Below are 22,110 nucleotides of genomic sequence, written 5' to 3'. Positions count from 1 at the left end.
ACCTACTTGATGGCTTTCTTCTCTCCTCGCCCACGTCCCGAGTCTGGAGTGTCTGCCGTCTCTACTCCTGGCTTGTTCCTCTTCCCCTTCAGGAAAGCAACAAAAGACAAAGACAAAAACACGTTAGAGCAGCGTCTGGCCATACTAATTTCTTGAGTAAAGCCTTTCCCATTATCTGAGGAACACTGTCCCACCAGTCCTCCACCTGATGGTCTTCTGATTATGCTCATCAAAGTCAAATCAATTCCAGCGTGGAGAGCCATTTCTGACTGTGATTATCAATCGCACCACCCTGAGATTTACATGGCAATTGCCACTTTATAGTAATCCACTGGAGAGCAACCTCTAGAAAGTCATGCTCCTGCGTGAATTCATGAGCAGCACCATTTCCATGTAACCATGGAAATGATGACAATTTCAAGTCTCTTTCAAAGCAGCGCTGCTCAGCGGACTCAGGCGAAACAGATCACGGCGATTGTTTTACAAATATCACACTGAGGGGAACTGCCTCACACTGCAGAGTCTCCTTAATTCCTTACAAATGCCCCGTCTAAGTACTGCAGTCAACTCTGTATTCAAGTGCGCGTGTGTGTGTGTGTGTGTGTTCATGGTAAAGGTGGCTTGGCAGCACTGCGCAGGAGCTCAGCTTGTAGAAGTGGAGCTTATGTTTGGGCCACATCAGTTCCCTGTTGTGAGCTAAGCCGACGTGGGTGGAGTTGGAGACGAAGCTCCATAGTTACGTGCAAACGACAATGCTGCTTCAGTTTCTGGAAGAAATGTCCCTCGCTAACGCCTCCAGAGAAATGAGGGCAGGAAGAGCTGGGATTTAGCTAAGTTATTAGAACCCTTTTTTCATTATTCTTCTCTTTAAACAATGTTTTTTTTATTCCCAAATGTAGACCTCCCTAACTTTGACTCCAAATTCCAGATAAATGCACTTCTGAACTTATCCTTCTGAATCATTCTAAATGAAAACCTGAGCGACTTCAAGGTCTGACACAGTCTTTGTGTGAGAACTGCTCTCTACTCCATACAGGTGCCACAAGTACTGCCTAACAAATTCATTTTCATCTTTACGAAATTCCTCTCACAAAATAATCTAAAAATGCTTTGATTAAAAATTCCTTTTCCCAATTTTTTGTCAAACTCATAACGCACAATCTGCACCCCGAATCGGCAACACATGAACATCATACAATTCAGTCTGCGGAATTCTCTGGAAGCCTACCGTACTTGTGTGGAGTCACCGGTGATCTCACAGCTCACCTTTCACCAGATGTCAGATGAGAACAGAGATGCTGGAAATGCTTTGTCTGGGCCCATTAAAGTTAAAAGTACTGCGGCAAGATACTGTCAGACCATAAGATCATTATTAGGAGGCCATGACACATGTCAAAGCTGAGCTCCATCTCAAGTACCACCAACATTATCTCCAACTACATGGAAGTTTATGTATCACAAAAAGATTCTGAGGAAATGGTGAAAAAAAACACAACAGATACACAGAACATAGTCTAAAACATAATTACTAAGACTGTACAGGGCTCTTTTTGGATGGTTGCCACCATTTTTAAAGTCGCTGTCTCCCTGAAGTAGATGAAGAGGGAGAAGCTGAGGAGACTAACAACCCTGTGACCAGACGACAGGGATAAAAATAACAAGACAAATTGCTCACTTCCTAGAGGAAGAATACCGTTTCCAAATCCCATGAATGAAAAAACGATGTTTATGCTCCTAAGACAGACAAGCCCTGGACACACACACACTGGCACAGATGTAAGTACCACTGACATTGTGGTAAAGAATCTCTTCAGGCTCCAGCTCAGCCTGCATGACTGTGACCCCGTGCTGGATGGAGCAGAGAAACGACAGATTATATATCACAGACAAATAATAGAATGAATCATATTTGCTCCCCTGGTTAGTCTGACAGAGTCATATCTTGTTTCCTGAGTCCACTGCAGCAGAAATAGGGTGGGCTGTAGACGTGCAGTATCTAAGAAAATGTTAAGTTAATTTGATGTAAATCACTAATAACTGTGGTTCTGTGCAGCTTTACATAAAATGTAAAAGCCATTTTCTACCTCAGTTCGTGTGCCTACAATATGGCTTGATGAACATCTTCACATAATAAAAAATGAGTTGAGTGTTCCAGTTCCATTAGATATTATTTGCATGTACTGTAGACCTACAATCAACTTTATTTATTGTGTTATAATGTAATAGGCTAAGTAAGTACAAAGAACTATGGTTCTTAAAGCAGTTAAATATACTAGCGGAGTCTCGACAACCATGTGCACAGTCATGACTCAGATCACTGTGGACAGATGACTTCATAAGTAATCAGATTACATTCCTATCATGCTCCATATAATGAAATAATATCTATGTTAACGCACACAAAATGACAGTCATTTGAATTGATGTTTGACACAAACAGCTTATCTGATGCTGCCGGTCATGTTGGTTTACGACGTGCATGTAACCCTCAACTTGATCAATATGCAGAGAGGACGGAATAAATTATCAAAATCTGAGTCAGCAATTTGTTGACTGTCAGTCTTTTGCCTTGCTGTAGCGTATCACTAGACCCTCTTTGTCTTCACTCGTGGATGGATGCGGCCACAAAAAAACAAGCACTAAATGATGCAGGGTGAGAGGAAATATGCATGACACTCTGTCAGAGAAGAACTGAGTCAGATTTATGATGCGTTCACAGCTCAAAAATAGCATATGGAAATGCAAATCGCTCCTCAGTCTGAAGTGTACATATTGATCATCACAACAGTCGCTGCTGTGCCAACCGGGTCCAGATAACTCTGATATCTGTCAGATTCTAGATGTTGTATTTCGCCGTTTGTTGGATCAGTTACAAATCCAACATTGACATAATGCTGCTGAGATAAAAACCCACAACCGCCCGGCTCAGCAAAAACGAGATGAGGATACATCACACACACACAATTACTCAGATTTGCTCTGTGGTTACATAATCGGCACCAAACTCAATCGGAAAAGTCAACAAAGACATTATCAAGCTAAGCAGCTGTCAATGGTGGCGTCACAAAGATTAAATGTGTCGTGAACCTGCAGCAATAGACGTTGCGCGCTAGCTTGATCTATAGCTGGATCAAAGTCGGGCGTAAAGAGAATGTTGTCGACAGAAGCTCTCATCGACGGTCACAAGAACAGAAGAGGATTTCCTTCACCCGGCAGCTCTTCCTTGAACATAGAGCTAGGAGCGCCAGCATCTACTGTAGGAGAGGCTCAGAGTAAAACCACTTGAGGTGGCTACCTGCATGAACGCCTTCTGCACTGCTCCTGGTGAGGTGAACCAGGACGTCCCACTGGGAGCAATCCCCAGGGCGGACCAGGAGCACGCTGGGAGGATTACATCAAAGCACATACAAGTCCATACAAGAGAGAAGCGGTTTAAAGCCTGGGACTATAGACAGTTGCAGCCAGAAAGCAGAAGCCAATAGATGGAGGGATGAATGATTTATTGAGTTGTGTTGGAAGAGGTGTTGAAGAAGAAGAAATAGCCTCTGCTGTCACCCGGCATGGATGGTGACAGTGAAAAGACGTTTTGACAGGATCAGTTTCTTGGAACTGATGAAGCTATTGGTCACAGTGATGAGGTCAGAAGCCCCTTTGACAAATAAGAATCCTTTCAACGCAGGCTGAAATTTAGACACCGCAAGTAGCAGGCTGTGCAAAATTTATTATCACTTTTCCTTCAACAGGAAATAAAAGAATATGGAAAATCAGCCATTGGTTTTGCGTCCAAATACATAAACTACCCTCCTCAGCTCCAACCCAAACCCACTTCTTTTCTGTCTTTCATCAAATTGCCTTCCAACTGCATCATTTTTTATAAGTTTTCAGATCAATTTAAGATCTCTGCGTGTCAAGCTGCTTGAACATTGCAATCTTCATCAGTCACGATATCAACAGCAGCGGAGATGAGGTTGTTTTCAGTTTTTTTTAAATTAGTTTTGAGCCAATAATATGCTATTTCGGGCCTCATTAAATAAGTTGCTAGTCTGAGTTTGAAGCCGTGTTGAAAGTACTATGGTAATGCAAAAATGTTAGTTGTACATGAATGATAATACTTTTTATTCACGATTAAACCATTTTCTGGTGCAATGAAAAAACAGAAAAATTCAGCAACCTGATTTCAACTTGTGTTTCAACCCAAAACATGTAAACAACCTCTGTGTTTCTCTGATCTGCGTTTCTGCTCACAGCAATGTGAAATTGCTGCAATGTGAGAATAGCCTTAGAAGAAACACCCTCACTACATCAAAGCAGAGCTTGCATGTCGGCAACGTTTAACAACACACCAAGTTGTGGGTGAGCCACTGGGTCGCTCTGCTCACCACACGTTGAAGAACAGTGAGCAAAAAAAGCCAACAACTTAAGTCTTAATAGTTACAGTACTATGAAATGCTGTGTGTTGCAAGCTTGACCGCTTCACTGTCTCTGAGCTCTCAGAAGTCTCTCAGGGGAAAGTCATGTGTTTCAAAGGAATCGTAAACTGTATCAGGAACACGGGAAGACAAAGCAGGCAGGAGGGCACAGAATAGCGGGAGGAAGCTAAATATAGACACCAGAAATGAGAGAAACAAAGAAGAAAGAGCTGGACAGGTGAGAAACGGTGGCTAAAGGAAGTCTTGAGCGGCGTTGATATGCGAGAGAGTGGAACGCAGCACAATGGCAGTGAGCCTAACAGTTCTCATTTCCTGAAGCCAAGAGCTTCAAATGCTCAGCGTGTCCAGCTCTTGGGAACGAGAAAGAAACAACTAAATCAAGACAAACTCAGCACATTGTTCAGATCAATACTCACTGACTATAGTCTGTGAAATGACCACATGAGTCTCCTTCTGCTCGACAGTCTTCACCAAGTCTCCTCATCACATTGTATCCCCAGATTGAACTGAGATCTTCTCTCTCGTTTGACCACAAGCTAAAACAGCCTCTTCAATGTTCATTAAAACCGGTGGAAAACTAGTACTGAATGATCATGGCTGGTACACGACCACTAGCATGGGTCGCAGTTGGCATTATGCTCCCTTCCAACATCCAGCTGTGTTTGTTTGCCGAGAGCCAACAGGCAGCCGGAGTCGACCCGCGCGCTCAATGTTACCCACATTACTCCATAATTAGAGAGGAGCGCGCTATTAAAATCGCCGGCTAAATCACCACGCCACAATGTGTTTTAATGAATTTTGGTGACCTGTGACTGTTGCGGAGAGAAGTGTGTAATTGGGGAAGAATTGCCTCCAGCATTATCTCACCCAGATGTATTTTAAGTGGGAACATTCTAAAATAACCAAAAATGACGGCGTAACTGTCATGATCCGCTCCATCTGCAACGTGTGGTCAGTAATGAAGAAACAAGAATGGTGAAGCGTGACTTAAGGTGGTATAAAAGATTTGTTTTCTTATCAGTCAGAGACCCCACAGTTGAAGACTAAAAAGTCTGGTGTTGACCGTAATGTCAGTGGTGCATCTCTGCACACCACACACACAAAGATTCTGTCCACGCACCGATAGAAAAGCCCCAACCCTGAAATCTCACATGATACAACGAAGTGGACATTTCACAAGCAGAAAATGGAATATGTAGCATGGAAGTGGGGATGTTGATGGCGGGTTTTTAGGTGTTTGTTAAATCGAAAAATCCCAAAAGAAACATCATAATAACTGAATGACAGGACCATATTTGCTGCTTACGAAACTAAACTTCACACATGGAGCCTGGACACTTGAAGGAACAGAGCAGGTGCAGATCAGACTTAACACACATTGAAGAATATAAGAGTTATATATAAGAGTTATATTCGTCAGGCGTTGGCCACTTTTGGTCTGGAAGTTGCAAAATCAGGACAAAAACAGCCTGATTATTGCTATGTGCCTTTAAATACGATTACTAGATAAGTACTCGATATGCTAGATAAAAGTAGGGCTGCAACAAATAGTCGATACAGTCGACTAAAACTGAAAACTTAATGAATCCCTCTTGTTTTTTTCGCGATTGCACATCAAAGACTTAAGTTAAGATGCAACATTGCCAAAAAAATAGCAATTTGAACAATTCAATTGTTGTTGTTGTTTTTTTTTTTTGTTTTCATGAATTACTATTTACAACACTACAATCAAACATGTTGGTGTGTTTGTCATGCCGCGGGTCGACTATATAAATCAGACCAGGGCAAAGTGCGGCCTGAGGGCCAAATATGGCCCTTTGACTGTATTAATGAGGCCCCTCCTGGAGTCAGCTTAAAACTATAAAACTGACATTGCCTCTGACATTTTTGTCATGTGCATTGTTTTTTGTTCAATATGATGCAACTGAAACATAACTTTCTTGTTTCTTATTTTTCTTAACCGTTTGTCTTTTCCGATGGCTATTTCTTGTCCCTTAAATTACAGCAGAATTGAAAGTAGATTTTGAAACGTATGAGACACATCGAGAATCTTTAAATGGAATGGGGTTTCAATTAAATAAAACACAACAAACCAACATTTTCAGTGCATTTTTAAAGTGTTATTTCATAATTGCACATGTTTTTTTATTTTTTATTTTCTCTTACCCTCCTTTCTTTGGGTTTGATGGCCCCTCTCAACAGTCACAATATATAACCTGGCCCCTAAGGAAATTTAATTGCCCACCCCTAATCTAAATAGTCGTCATTAGTGGCTGCCCACAATAAAAGAGACACATCTGGCTGATACGCCTTCATCTTTCTGAGGCTGGAGATGTTAACTATGCTGAATAGTAGGAGTGTAGATTTGAGATATGATCCTTCCATGAGCCAGTAGCACACAAGTGGTGCACTGCAGAGTACTTATGACAGGACTCCAAGGATGTATCCTTCTTTGTTTTTTGGCAGACATAGCTATAGACTGATCTAAAAAGTGGGAATTGCACTGTTTTGGCACGAGCACAGTGCCAAAGTTCATGCTATTGTTCCCCCTTCTATAATAACAAGTTCTGCCTGTCCCTGAAGTCATTATGAACACATAGAGGACGACAAGCAGATCAGTATCAATGAAGTATCAATGATCCGTGCAACTCAACGATTATGCTAAAATCTGGGTCTCCTCAACTGGCAGGCTTTTCACAAACTACCATTGAGATTCATGCATGAACATAGCGACAATAGGAAACAGACTTGGCAGGCGACATTCGAAGTGAGAGCCACGCTGATACAAGTGACGCTGTGGGAACAATGCAGGATGGATGCACATGGCAACCTTCTAAATATGCTCTGCCAAATGCTCTACAGAAATGACTTCTCTATTAACCTATGAATCATTAGCCAACATTGGCCAACAGGCATCTGACACGCCCAGAGAAACATTTATTCTCATGACACCTGACTCTCAGTGAGGAACATTTTTCACACTTTTTCCTTGGCCCACCCACAGATACCGATCCATGGACCTCCAAGAATATACAGCTACTACAGATGACATGTGGACCATAGATCAAGCATGCTGAATTCTTATTTCATAGCTTTCAAAGGTGACAGGTCTCAGAAGATTTCATTCATCAAGTGATAGAGGTGTTACTCTGTGTTTCTCAGGTGTGTGTGTGTTTTAGTATCCAGCAATCTCTTCAGGGAATTAATAATGCATTAAATACTAGGTTAACATTCTGACACAAGTCACAGTGTGAGTAATGAGAGCCTAACTGGATTCACTCGAAGAAATTGTGAGCTTGCCTCAATGTGCTGCGACTTGACGCATTACAACAAGTATGCAGAGAGCACTCTGCAAGCTGGGAATATGACAGCATGTCAATTGAATAGTTCTGCACAAAACATTTTAATTCTCGCGTTATTTTCCAGTCTTGAGCAAATAGAAAAAAAAATAAACTTCTGGGGCGTATTTACACATTGCTAAAGCTAAAACTACAATTTTCTGTCGTTCAATGTGTTCAATTTGTTTGCAGTCATTAATGACTTTATCATGTCTTTGTTGGCTGCGTTTTCTGTTCGCCACAGCAGCCACTTACGTCAATGAACATCTGATAACTTCCAAACATCGTTCTACTGTACTCCAACAATGAATTCACAGATTGACGGGTTCAACCGTCACTTAGTAATTTACCTCCAACATTTGTGGATTAACATTTGTGTTGCTTGTTTGTTTGTTTGCTGCCAAATAAAAGTGACTAACACAGTATTTTCCAACCACTTTTATAGCCACGGTGCACGCCATTCATTGAAAAACCAGACGGTCTCTCATGGCACACTAGTGTGGCACACTGGTTGAAAAACACTGGACCAACGTAGAAAACCAAAGCCTCTGCTTCTCGTGATGAGAGTGATTCAAACATCATTCCTTGGAAATCTACTTCAGAGTCAAGATGGTCAATTTGGGTAATGTTCTCAACATTCACCTCTCTACATGTCAGAGACAAAATAATGAACTGTCTTTTATCCAATACTGTTTCGTAATTTGTGTGATCAGTATAATTTGAAACATCTAAAGGGTTTGAAATAATGTTGACAGTGTAACAAGACAGCAGTCAGACGTAGCGTTGTGAAAGTGTCAGGTTCAACTCACAGTAAGGCAAAGAAGACAGCAGTGCAGCTCTCCCTACACTAAGATTAAGTAATAGGTGCGTGGATCCATGTGGTAATTTGAAACACCATCGGAATTTAGTCATGCGTCTTACTGTCAACATTTAATAGAGTTTCTAAATTTCTGAGTCCTCTTGCTAAAAAGAACAGAAGGAAAAATGGAGATGATCACATGACCACCTTGGTAGAGCGTCTATAAAGTGTCTACAATGGCACATTATAATGGAAGTTTGAAGTTCAATGAGGATCAGAAAAGCAGAGATAGCATCTTTTCTGGGTCTCACAAGCTATCAATTCCACCGCCTGATGCCAAACATGTTAGTCTGTGGAGATCAAAAAGAAAAACAAAGAAAGAAGCGTGTAAATAAAGCCTTCTACACAGCTATAGGTGGTAACAAGGACAGTGTATCTGTGCGTGATTTAATGATGTGTAGAGGGAATATAGCGCAGCCGTAGACATGCAGATCAAAAGAACAGAAAGAGGTGATGTTTCGGGGACAGTAGTTACATGTGCACTGGAACAACACGATACACAACACAGTAAGGGGATTATAATTCACCCTGTAAAAGAACAGGCAGCACTCAAAAACCAGTTCATCTCTGTGATGATTTTCATTTATCTCAGTCACACCTCTTTTGCACACATGAGCAGAGATTTAATTGGATTTTACACCAAATAATAGGTGGTCCAGCACCACAAAGAGATTAATAAACATCTTTTTCTTCCACCCCTGCCACCTGGCTCACTGCCTGGGGTAGCTGAGGCAAGATCCACCAGCCTGTGAGTGAATTAAAACGTCATCATCTGCCGTGTGTGTGGATGCGGTTGATAGTAGGGTCATCAGGTCAATAGGTCACGACCTCTATCCCTGCGGCCGGAGCTTTGTGTCTGCAGTTCCGCTATCACACTGAATGGAAAAAAAGATCCATTTACAGCAGCGGCTCCACGGAGGCCCGCGGGGGCGGGGGATTGCGAGGTGCTGCAAGTTGTGCTGCTTTCATCCACAGCGAGTAACCAGGAGACATTCACTGCCCCATTTGCTTTGAAAAGCAATACTCACTATAATGAGATATTAAAACAAAACACAAGAACGGCACATTAAGTGTTGCATCTGTCTGTTTTAGCTCATGGAACAACAAAATGAACAAAACTTCAGAGTATGTTGTGAAAGACATAGGTAAAGATATTTCAATTTCTAAACTCACATCTGATACAAGTAAAACAAGTCTAATATATGCAGCCAATGCGTGTAGTACTGTGACTTATCTCACTTCACATTTCAATGCCTTGTTAATGTATTTGAAAATAATACTTGGAACCTTCCTTACCGAGTGCATCTGTAAATTAAGAAACAGGCTTAACTGACACAAGTAGAAGCTCGGAACTTCACCCACCTATTTCTATTTGTAACTTATATTCTCAGTTATGTGCCTAAGTACAGTCATTAATATCATAGAGCTGTGCGCTTTACCCACTGCAGTTTGTTCCTGGTAAGATTTCCGCTCCTAAAAACTGATAACTGAAATGATCTCTACAATAATCGTGAATCTTCCACATTTCATCCTGTCGATCAAAGTATTTGACAGGGTAATGGTCAGGTGAGACGAGTGAAAACAAGATTTGTCTCTGAGCCGACCTAAGTCACAATCAATTAAAAACATTAAAGTTTAAACAGAAATCTAGCTGCTGGCAGCGCTGCGGTCTCATGAGGGGCCTCCTTCCTTTAATCAATCACATTTTAGAACGTGTAATGCCAATGACATGCCCTCTTTTAAGGTCGTGCCGTTTGATCTGGGTTCCACTCACGGCTATGACAGGAACGGCCGTCGTACCGTGTCAGCACCGTTCATTCATGTTGAAGCGGCTTCAGAAGATTAAGACTACTTTCATACTAATGTGACACATTCACTCTGTTAGCTAAAGCTGCTTCTTTTTGGGAACCTTAGATATTTTACATCTGCTAGTGAAGAAAGTGTTTTTAAGGAAATGTGATAATAGTTTATGTGTACTGTAATAACCAGGTAGTTAGGAAGGTTGGCAGGTAAGAGAAACGTCACATTGGCAAAATTTTCAACCCAATTTTGTAAACACTGAGGAGAGAACCCATCATCCATTCATTTCTCTGCTTATCAAAGGTCAGGTCAAGGTGAATCAGCCCTCGCTCTTCCTCCTTCAGCTCTCCTGGGGCAACACCAACGTATTCCCTGGATAACAGATGTAATCTTTCCGCTGTGTGGTCTACTATGCCCCCAACATCTCACCAAGGAATTTTCCAGTCGGTATTTTGGCTCACCATGTAGCCTCATCTTTCTTTTAAGAATTGTCCAGACGTCTCACCTCATCTAACTACACACACTTGATCCTGCTCCTGAGCAAACCAAAGCATAAAGCGAGACAGAATGCTTTGCCCTTTGACTCAGCTTCTGACAAGGCCTGGCAACACTGCATCCTCTTAATCATAAATTCCAGCTTTTCCTTGCTCATGCGCAAGAAGCTGAGTTAGTTGAACATCCCTACTTGATGCAGAACTCCAATTCATAAGTCAGCATTCAAACTATTCCCTGATGAGAACCATGGCGCTCGACTTAAAGAAGCTGAGGTGTTGAACTCAATCACACAGGAGTCCAAGACTTCATATCAGGGCCATACACAGACAGAACTCCCACTGGTGCTCGTGCATCAGCTCTTTGTTCCTTGTTAGCGTAAATCTGAAGTCCTCATATTTTCTTCTACCTGCCCCCCGATTCTTACATTCTGAAAGCTACTCTCTCACCGGTTCAGCCCAAATGTATTTGGATATTTGTGAGAGTTCATGTCAGAATTATTTCCTGACCAGCACAGCAGAGCTCAGCCCTTCCCATTTCCCCTAGTGTGGTGGCCGCTCTTCCAACCCGCAGCATCCGACAGGGAACCATGGTGTTTGAGCGATCAGCTTCATCCAGGGTATTGATACACTTTCAGAATATTTTCTGAATAAAAATCAGAATATACTGTGATTGATGGTAGGTTGTGATAACGTTACTAAATTACCTTGTCATTCAGTTTATATATTCAGTTATATTTCAAAAGGCTTATGGTAAAATGTACTTCGTTTAGAAACAGAGGGCAGATGCGAACCAGCAACCTTGTGTTCCACAGGGATATGCTCTGCCCACAATACCACTGAAAAGTCACATGCGAAGGATCTCTGAAGTCTGGAGTGTCATCATTCACCCTGTTTTCTGGCTTGAGCACCAGCCTCCAAAAAATGTCTGTACATGTGCCCGCTTTATATGCAGTCCAAGCGGGTGCACAGTTTAGATGTTCTGCAACTGGCATTCCTTAACAGGAAACACAAATCCAAACAGAACACAATTTCAGTCGCTCTTTCAATCACTGGACACCAACATTAGCACTAAAAAGACCATTGGTGATTTGTCCTTTAGATGCAAGAATTTTACTGAAGCGTCCAGATCAAGTTTTGGCATTTAGAATCTCCCTTCATAGAAAACAGTCAAAGTTCAACAGCCCCCGTACTAGCATGCATGGGCATCTATTTTTTGTGGCCTTTTTAACTGAGTTTCATTTAGAGTTCAAAGCTGCTGCAGGGCACATACAGTAAAGTCACTGGGCAGGTCAGATGTGGCCGCTACGCCTTGAGTTGTGGTGTGTTAAGTCGCCCCGATGTAGGATTTCCAAGTTGGAGAATCCTCACCACCCAATCTGAGATGACCTCCCCTGTATATTAACAGGAAATACAAGTTCTAAATTACAGAAATACAGCAAAAAAAAAGAAACGTATTCAATGAATTTGTGGGTCGTTTTTTTTAATTCAGCAAGTTTTCTAGTGGTATTTATCAAGAAGTAGCTTATAGCCACCCAAGGCTAATGTGAGAATGCTTTCCATCACTTTCTTCTTTTCTGACTTCAGTAACTACAACACACTGAACTCGGCTGTGACGTTATTCCCAGCTCCAACTTCCCTCTTCTGAGGCAACTGAAACGTAGCATATGCTACGTGCACGCTAGACTGTGAGCTGTTCATGTGACAGGTCCTGGCTTCAGGTCACCATCAGGACCGCCTCATCGGCACAACGCACGCAGGACGCGGCCCTGCCCTGCTGCCAGCTGTCACAAGTCTATCAATGTGGACACCACAACAGTCTCATGGATCCTTCAAAACGTAACATTAGCATCACTCGCAACTTCAAAGATTCTTTCCTGGAAGTCACGTTCAGTCAGCAAGCAAGAGAAGTGTGTGTGTGTGGGTACTTACCAGCTTGCGTTGACACCAACCGCACACACCACAGAGAGCCACCAGCCACACGGCACACACCGTTAGTGCTAGGGAGACCAGGAACACACTGAGGGACACTGAGCCTGTTTACACAAACACACAGAAGAGGAGAAAACCAACAGTCGGTGAGTGCTTTCAAAAACAATCGGAGGCCTGTGTTTGTTTTTGATTTCGTTGCGTATTTACTGTGTAACAACCACAGAATTATATTACGGAGCTGATTTCACGGCGCAGTAAATCATCCGATCAGGAACAGCGACGCGGACCAAGCAAAACCTTTCTGCCACCACATTTAATTGAAATAGCCACGCTGAGCTGCCATTTTTACGCTGGGTCATAAGAAGAAGAGAAATACAATCTCATCCCCATCCCCTTTGGTGCTGCAGGGTTTCAATACTTTGGCAATAAAGGCAGCAGCAAGGCATCACTCAGCTGCACACACATCACTGTCAGGGTGTCACAGCTTGTTAAGTGACAGGCTGAAAGGGAAGGGAGGGTGGAGGCTGCCTTGACAATACGACGGAGCTCATGATTAATGGCTATCAGTGGATGCCCAGTGAGAGAGGTGGCTCTGGTGGAGTCATAAAAATAACATCAGCCTGTGCGCGTGTGTCTCACCGCCGCGTCACATGTGCTTCAATTCAGATTCGGACCAGGACACGATAAATGGATGGAGCTCTGGCGGCGCTTTTAAACAATTCAATCACATTTTCTTCGGTAAATACAGGCGGCATGTTTGCACAGCAGGATAAGATGCAAATTGTATTCAGCATTTGCTCCTCTCATTTTTGATTACTAGACATTCTCGATCAACCAGTGCCAGGATGCATTTTCACACACAGGACCGGACAAACAAACGATGCGTCTAATAACAAGGTTTGCCGGCTCCCCAGTGGCGCCCTCCTTCACTAGGCTTTCCATAACTGGCCTTTTCCACTCACTGCTCCGGCAAGTCACGTGCGCTCCTTCTCGCCGTGTCCCCTGAGGACCAGACCAGCTCGCAGAGGAAAAAACATTGTCAGGTGAGCTTGGTTCATATGGAAAGTCAGACACTGAATTTCACAGCGTTCCTTCAGCTCGGGTTGACGACTTTGAGGTCAGAGAGACACCTGAGGCCACAGAAATGAGCACAAACACTCGGCAGCTGGGACGGCAGCCTGTAAACTACAATGACAGCAGCACGGGGAATACATTTCATCCTAAAACAAATCCTCTTCCAAAACAGCGAAAATAGAAGATGCCAAGTACTGAATATTTCACAGTGAAAAGTGGTAAAAATAAACTTGATATGATGTTGGTCATGAAGGGCCTCAGCAGGAGTATATAAGGTAACAGCCACTAGTCCAGTCAGATGAACGCTGCAGCTAGATTGATCCAGGAGGTTGGCCTGTGCCAACGTTGTACCCTGTCCGGCTCCTGCTTTTCATAAACAGGATTTATTGGTATAATATATATATATATATATATATATATATATATATATATATATATATATATATATATATATATATATATATATATATATATATATATGGCCTTGATATATATATATATATATCAAGGCCCTACTGCACATCATATTCAGTCGGCTAGTGATATATATATATATATATATATATATATATATATATATATATATATATATCAAGGCCCTACTGCACATCATATTCAGTCGGCTAGTGAGAAACAGAGCTCATGCTGCAGAGAGTGGGAAATGATTTGTGGATCGCTGCCGTCTGTTCATTATCATCAATTCTAGAAAATTTAATTGACAAGGTAATAACGTATACATTTTGTTACTCGACTTCAATTGAAAACAATGACGGTCAGTGAGCATGTTGAACTTGGAAGAGTAGCACATTCTGGTGACGCCATTTGAACTTCGCAGACAGCTGTAATGGTGCACTGTGGAGCACTGTGACTTCATCTTGGGTCGCTGCAGGGTCCCCACCAGGGCAGAAACTCAATGGTCAACTTGTTTTCTGCTTTTAAAAAAACAACATACATTTTTTAAAATATAAAATCTATGCCAAGAGAAGACCAGAATAAAAAGTGCAAAAAAAAATAAAATAAAATAAAAAGCTGTCACAATGTTTTTATGTATTTGGATTACAATTTTACAGTTGATCAAGCTTCAAGTGGAGCTCAGACTTCGCACTCTGCCTTCTGCATCAGCAGCATCTTTCCTGCCAACTCTGCATTACTGGCTCTGCATTTCAATGATGACCTGATGCAACAATTAAAAACAACACAGAGCCTTGACTTCTACCAATACAATGAACATGACTTCCCTCTGTTGCTTAGCAAAGAGTGTTTTGGATTCATTTCCTTTTTCAGTTAATAACCAACAAGTCACTTATATTCAAAGGCATATATATATATATATATATATATATATATATATATATATATATATATATATATATATATATATATATATGTGTGTGTGTGTTCCTTCCTCCTATATATAAGGAGGAAGGAACTAGTGGATACGTTTTGTGGGGTTCTTGAGTTCCATCTGGATTTGAAGTTTTGAAGGAATCATGGTCGAGTCCTGTGGGAGGGACTCGACCTCCTTTAGCAAGGGTTAACTCTTTCCCGAAAGTTTGGTTGAAACAGATTCAGGCCATCTTGAGTCATTTTGAGAGTACAGGAAGACAAACGCAGACAAAAACACAACCTTTTTGGCGATGATATAAAAATAGTCCACAAAAGGCTTGTGCCGTGTGTGCACCTTGGCTTAAATCCATTTTGACACTGTGGGGCCCAAATCTGATTTAAACGGCTCTAATGCATTAGTCAACAGTGTCGCATAAATCAGAGGCATGCACACGACAGATCACGTCCTGTGAATTAAAGAGGTCACTGCACAGTGAGCTTCACTATTACCATTGAGCCAGAGACAGAATGATGAAAATCTTTCGTCAAATACGTCCAGAAATAGAAAGTGGCTCTCCTCGTGTGCACGTTCAAAGAGAGGTCAATAACATTAAGCGCATTAGACGCAGCAGAACCAGCTGAGGACCTTGTGTTGGAAGAGCTGAACTGGTCTCCAGGCCAGGCCATCTATAGTGGACTGAGTGGCTGAGGGGTGGAGCTGTAATTCTAGGGCTTAGAAATTCAGGTGGATTTTTGTAAAGCCGACGGCTGATGCAGGAAACCGGCTTTCTTTCTCAAGGTCAAGGGTAGCGTGGTTCATTATCTGTGTTGGTCGCCCGAGTTAAAAGCCTTCAAATAAAAAGCTCCCTCTATATAGGTCACGTTACAGCGGTAATGGACGGCAGGCGCTGGACTCCCACGTCACGGGATGTAACTCCCATTTCCTTGAAGTGAGTGGAGAGGATGATGCAACGAAAAGAAACATCCTGTTAGTAGTTCTGTTGTATGAGAAAGAAACATTATATGAAACCTTACAAAATTTGGGTTTTTCGAATCAGCACATTAGATGGAAACTTTTACAGTTTCCCTCCATATCATTTATAACCTTGCGCCTTAATTAGACTAACAGGAAAAAGTTGCTGGTTAATGAGTGGGCCTGGCGATGGACTGGCACCGTGTCTGGCCTGAACCCTGGATCACTCCTGAAGTGATCTGCCGGGAGACTCGCGGCTCCCTTTGATCAGAAATGAGGAACAGAACTTCATTAGCTAATTGACCAGAGCAGGAGAACTTGGGTTTTTCGGGGTGGTTTTTAGGCCATAGCTATTCAGGGTGTATCCACGAAAACTCTGCGGTCCAGCTCACACCTTCTGATCTTCTTAATGCTCATTTCTATGACACACCTTTTCAACTATCAGGTGCCTAAAGAGTGTAATGACATCATTGACAGCCTGCCGTTGCTTCACCCACTGGAGGACCGCTTTGAGACCCTGGTTCTGAGAGTATGCACGGAAGGAAGTCAACTACAGGAGGTAATGTTTTGTTCTGATAGAACTATCTTTATAAATTACCCATAATAGGACAGTTTTCTCAAGTTTTGTCCTCAGCTTGAAGCGTGCGAGTGGCGGGTTTGTGACCAGGTGCGACAATAGCGGCTGTGGCAACCGGACAATTAACAATTCGCAATACTAAGGAAATGTGTGAATATATTTTTATTTTATTTTATTATTTTGTGTGTGTGTGTGTATGTGTAAATGAAAGCCTTTGAATGGTCTGTGGTCTGCATAGATTTGTTTTCCATGAGTAGGCAACCGTTGTTCACTTTAAGGAGCCTCTGCTTCCTGTATATTGTGGTGGACATTCATTTTATGCGTGAGAAATATCTTATGCATGTGATAAAATGTGTGTTTCACAAGCTGAAGGCTTGACAGCCTGATAGGACAAGAATCAGATTGATTGCTTTCTGAAGTCTACCTGGATTTGAGAAGGCTTTGAAACAATCCTCCTGTTTTGACTTCAAACCACTGCTGCTCAATCGTCCTGTTCTGTTCAGAACTGGCGAACAACACATGATACAGGCGTATCACTAAACTAAATCATCTTCCATGAAACTTCAGTGTGTTGCTATTTGACATTCTGTGTTGTTTCCAGGTTGCTAGGTAACGTTGCAATAGTTTAAGCAACACAGTCAATATAACTTGTGGTTGGTAGTGGTAACCTATCGGTGGACACGATTTCTGAATCCTGAAAATGTTTTATTGATGCTGTTCTCATGAAGCTGTGTGAGACTAGCACCTTGATGGTGCTTTCTACACTCTGTTTCTCTATAGTTCATCCGATAATCAAGTGTATTGTTCAATGTAATAAACCATCATGGACTGAGCACTGACAATTCTGTTCAAGTGGTGACACAGAAAAGCTAGACAGCAGCCATATCTGAGACTCTATACATGTTTCCGTGTTGTGACTAAGGAACTCTTTTCATATTAAGTTATCAGACTCGTGAGCTGGAAAACACAGCTCCAAAAGCCCTTTGACAGCTCCACAGAGAAATCAAGGACAAGCAGGTGAGCTGGCTTGTATGCAGCACTAAGCAAAGCAGAAAGGGACCAGCACTCTGGGGATGGAGAATTGCTAATTGGAAAGGCGGAACCGAAGCGGTGACAAGTCAGCAAAGCTGCCATGACATATCTGTATTCACTGACTGAGGTGGACGAAAGGGCAGAGCCTGGAAAGATCTGGGTCCAAAGCTCACCGTCTTATCGCCGCTTCAAAGTGTAGCGTGGTTCAGGTTCTGCCCTTTCATGAGGTAAATCCTGGCCTGTCACTTGCTCAGACACAGAGTGGAATCCCTCCACCAGCAAAATGTTGACGCTTCCAAATTAATTTCACTGGCTGTCTGCTTTATTTCGATACTGTTTAAGCTGAGCTTCTATTTATTTGGTTGTTCAGAAGGCTACACATCTGGAGTGATTGTAAGAGATAATAAACTTGGCTGAAACAATTTGTGGAGGTGGCAAATTTAATGAGAAATAAAAAGTTCAGATGAAACTTCACCAACTAAGAACTTAAACTCCAAACTCTTCATGTAATCCACTGTTTAAATAATGTCTTATAATGACCTATGTTCCATCTAAAATAAATCCACAACACCATAATAAGACTGCTAGTTTAAATTCATAAAAATCATGATAAACCATTTCATTTTTAAAATGATGAAAAGGTGACAGCAGGGGGGGGAATTACACTTTTGTTTATAAAAAAATTGAACCCTGGAGCGGCTTGAAAGTTGAGGTGGTCGGTTTGTACTCCACTGTCATTACAAACAAATCAGTGTTTGTGTCCGAGTGACCACACGATCCATCTGAGTCAACAATGGAAGACACAGACAAACAGCTTGCTGCTTTTTCACTCTCCATTGTTGATTATTCTCTCATTTTGCAATATTGCATGCTCAGTCAGAGGGGAATGACAGAAAAGTGGAACCAGCTAGGAACTCCTTTCTGAAGCACAGCGAGCTGCAGCCTCCATCTGTTGGTCTTGTTCAAGTCTTCACAGGCTGTCAAGCCAAAACCCATCAGTGGCTTCACTCACTTCTTGTCTCTCTGACTCTCACTAGCACAAATATGGTGAACATAAATAAAAGGAATCTAGTGTCATTCCTAACACATCCTACAAGCCACGATGAAGTTGAGAAGAACTCCAAGCCAACAGCGACGCACAATGTAGAATTTTTTATGTTGATATTTATTTTAAAGACAGACCTCCTCTGTGGATGCGTTAAGTGCCATGTGCTTAGAGTCAGCAGCGTGAGCAGAGCAACCGGTAAATCTTTGACAGGTGGCAGGCCCCTGTGGTGGACTGAGAGTGTCTCCTCATCCCCTGCAGGCAGTGGAGAGCTTTGCCGCCTCTCTGTTCTTCCCTGTGGCTCAGCTGCGGCACTGAGCCGAGGCTCTTTCGCACCGAGAGTAAGAGAACTGCCACCCACATGCTGTCCATCGCAGCCCTGTGACACCATGCTACAGTCGGACCAGCTACACGTCATGTGACACATGCCTGGTGTCACCTATGATGGCACCATCTTCTTATTAGCGTCTTGCATACTGAATGGATGAATCACAGAGAGAAACAGTGTCCGGACAATGCAGTTAGGTCATGACAATGCTTTAACAGTTGGCGACTGAAAAGGTTGAACTATTCAGGGATAACAGAACACAAAACTTCTTTTTTGCTGAAAGGTTTATATATATATATATATATATATATATATATATATATATATATATATATATATATATATATATATATATATATATATATATATATATATATATTTTATTTATTTATATATTTTTTTTTTGAGTACATCTGAGTGAATTCGCTAATTTAAACTCCAATCCAAGAGCAGACAGGACAGTTTGGACCGTGGTGCTGATCAGCTCAGTTGGAACAAAACAGAAAACAACAAACAGCCAAACCCACTGAATTAGCGATGGCTGACAAAGCACCGGTTGGCCCCACCGGTGGGGCCAAAATGGAACCAGTTTCAGCCCACCAAAACAAAAATACTACCTATACCTGCACCTGCATTATGTCAAGCTGGTTCTGTCACAAAGCTGGGATCAAAATTGTTATTGTTAATTGTCGCCTTTGTATGAAATACTAATACAATATATTGATGTCGCCATGGCTGACATGATCAAAATGTTAAGTCAAGTATTCTAACTTTATCACCTGATCGTTCAGAGAGGAAGTCAGTCATTGTAGAGATGAGTAAATCCAATGAAATTTCATATTCAATGCACTATGAGTAGACTTGAGTTGCATTTCACTTCATAAATTTCATAAACTTGGGTACCAAGCCGTGAGCGAAGACTACAAACAAAGTCTATTAACACTTGATACCATGATGCCATGGACCTTAAGCGTCCACACAAGCCAGCCATCCACCTCACATGTTGACTTTCAATTTCAGCACCAGTTCCGCCTTCCACAGCATGTTCTGACACCACGGGCAGCGCATTGCATGTAAATAAAGTCAGAAGTTGGGCTTAGTCTTAAAGTTAGAAACATCAAACTCAATAACAAGGCCATTTAGAGTGTTTGTAACAACCAATCCAAACCAAAAATCCTGATCAAACATACAAGGGGGATGCTCGAACACCGTGTTTATCTCTGTGATGCTGCAGGTTGGAGGAGCCACCTGTGTGGCATGAGATGGAATGGGAGGGGCCATGGTGCAGATACGCAACAGTGCACAACTGAAAAAAATGCCCAGTCATATATAAAAAAAAAAAACAATTGTGCTGATGAGAGAGAAACCTTTTTTCTCTCAAGAATTTAAGAATGAAGGGAAAAATGGCCTCCAGAAGGGGCTCTTTTCTCATGTAGGGAAAAGGGACTTGTACTAGGGGTCTGCCTGTGCATATCCCTAAACCATCTCTCTCAGGCTGACCATCAACATTTGACGCAAAAGTCACTTGAAGCTCTGATGCCGCGGGAGTAAGAATGTGTTGTGTTTGCTTATAGAAATAAAAAGACCAGTTCCTTTAATGAACTGCACTCCTCAGCGTTCCTCCAGTGGCAGTAACTAAGGTGGTCTCAGGAGGACATAAGGAAGATCTCACCTAAATAGTATAAGGAAGCTCCATGAAGCACAGGGCAGGAAAAAAGGCAAAATAATAAGTGGAATAACGTAATGAATGTAGCAATAAAATGTGTTACGTAATGTATGTAAGACAAAGCGTTTTCACAGATGAACCGCTGAAAGTCTATCTCTCCATCTGACCCAAAACATCCAATGACATGTATCTCACTTCTGCTGCATAACTGAGGACCTATAATATTTTGTACACACAAATGAGAACTTTGAGACGCGGGATAGCCACAAGGGAATCACAATCAATCATTCCCTCCTGATATAATCTAAGAATAAAGCATGGCGAGCACATTTCAAACAAAGTAATTAATAATCTCTGGTTAAACTTCGGTCAGTGTGACAAGATCTGTCTCCGTCACGGAGCTCGATTTAGCCAGCTGGATGCTGTGGGACATTAATATGTGGAGATAGAAAAACTCCAGATTTAAATTCCCATCTCAGGGGGAAGTAAATGAAGATTACCACCGCGATAAAACCAACATTAGAGTGTATGTCGCGGTTGCATCTCCTTTGTGATTGCTTTCTTTGATGCACACTATGTGTGGTCCTGATCTCTCACATCATCTGTCACTGCAGTCATTTTCTCCTCCAGCTCTGCCACTGAAAGACTACATTAACCGGTTAGATTGAAATGGATGACTTTCATACGGTAAGAAAGCCACAAGAAGGACTCCTCACATCCGAGGAGCGGCTCTTGTTTTCACATTTCCAAGGTCCCCTGCCAGGCATGGACCAGCCGTTAATAATGGATTACTGTCACATCTTCAGATTATTCAAAAACATTCCTTAAAGAGCAAACTGGCCCTGTTTGCTCTGTACTTCAGTGCTGTGTAATTAGTGGTCGTGTTCAGGAGTTAATTACATTGATTATCTCTAGAACTGCTAAATGATCTGCTGGTTGCATTGAAAATATTCAGAAGCATCATTGATCCCGGTTCTCATTAGAGCTCTGGGCCTCTCCCCACCACCACCAGAGTCCTCATTCTCCTCTTGTCGCCTCACGCTTTGTAGCCACTGAAAGTCTGTTACAAATGAAAGAAACCTGATCAGGCTGAATGAGCTGCTGCGAGTGGCTGCTTTCACAGCCTTTCCAGGCTTTATAAGGCTCAAAACAACCTATAACTCACCGGCCTCCGATGCCCTTGACTTTATTGACTTAAGTCCGCTTGTCCGCTGTTGATACTCAGGAGGCAGACTAATG

The 22,110-nt window shown here is 42.1% G+C and overlaps 1 protein-coding gene across 2 annotated transcripts in view; it reads right to left on the bottom strand.

Annotated features, from left to right (window-relative positions):
• Window positions 1–22,110, bottom strand: part of syt7a (synaptotagmin VIIa) — a 79,708-nt gene that overhangs the window by 26,525 nt on the left and 31,073 nt on the right. For both annotated transcript variants that reach the window (XM_053886878.1, XM_053886879.1), the window contains exons 2-3: window positions 12,851–12,954; window positions 7–86 (exon numbers count right to left, since the gene is read on the bottom strand). In XM_053886878.1, the coding sequence (XP_053742853.1) occupies window positions 7–86; window positions 12,851–12,954 (184 nt within the window). The remainder of the gene's footprint in view (window positions 1–6; window positions 87–12,850; window positions 12,955–22,110) is intronic.

The sequence above is a fragment of the Synchiropus splendidus genome, chromosome 14 (genome assembly GCF_027744825.2).
Source record: "Synchiropus splendidus isolate RoL2022-P1 chromosome 14, RoL_Sspl_1.0, whole genome shotgun sequence".
Taxonomy (NCBI): Eukaryota; Metazoa; Chordata; class Actinopteri; order Syngnathiformes; family Callionymidae; genus Synchiropus; species Synchiropus splendidus.
This window is presented reverse-complemented; position numbering and strand designations above follow the sequence as displayed.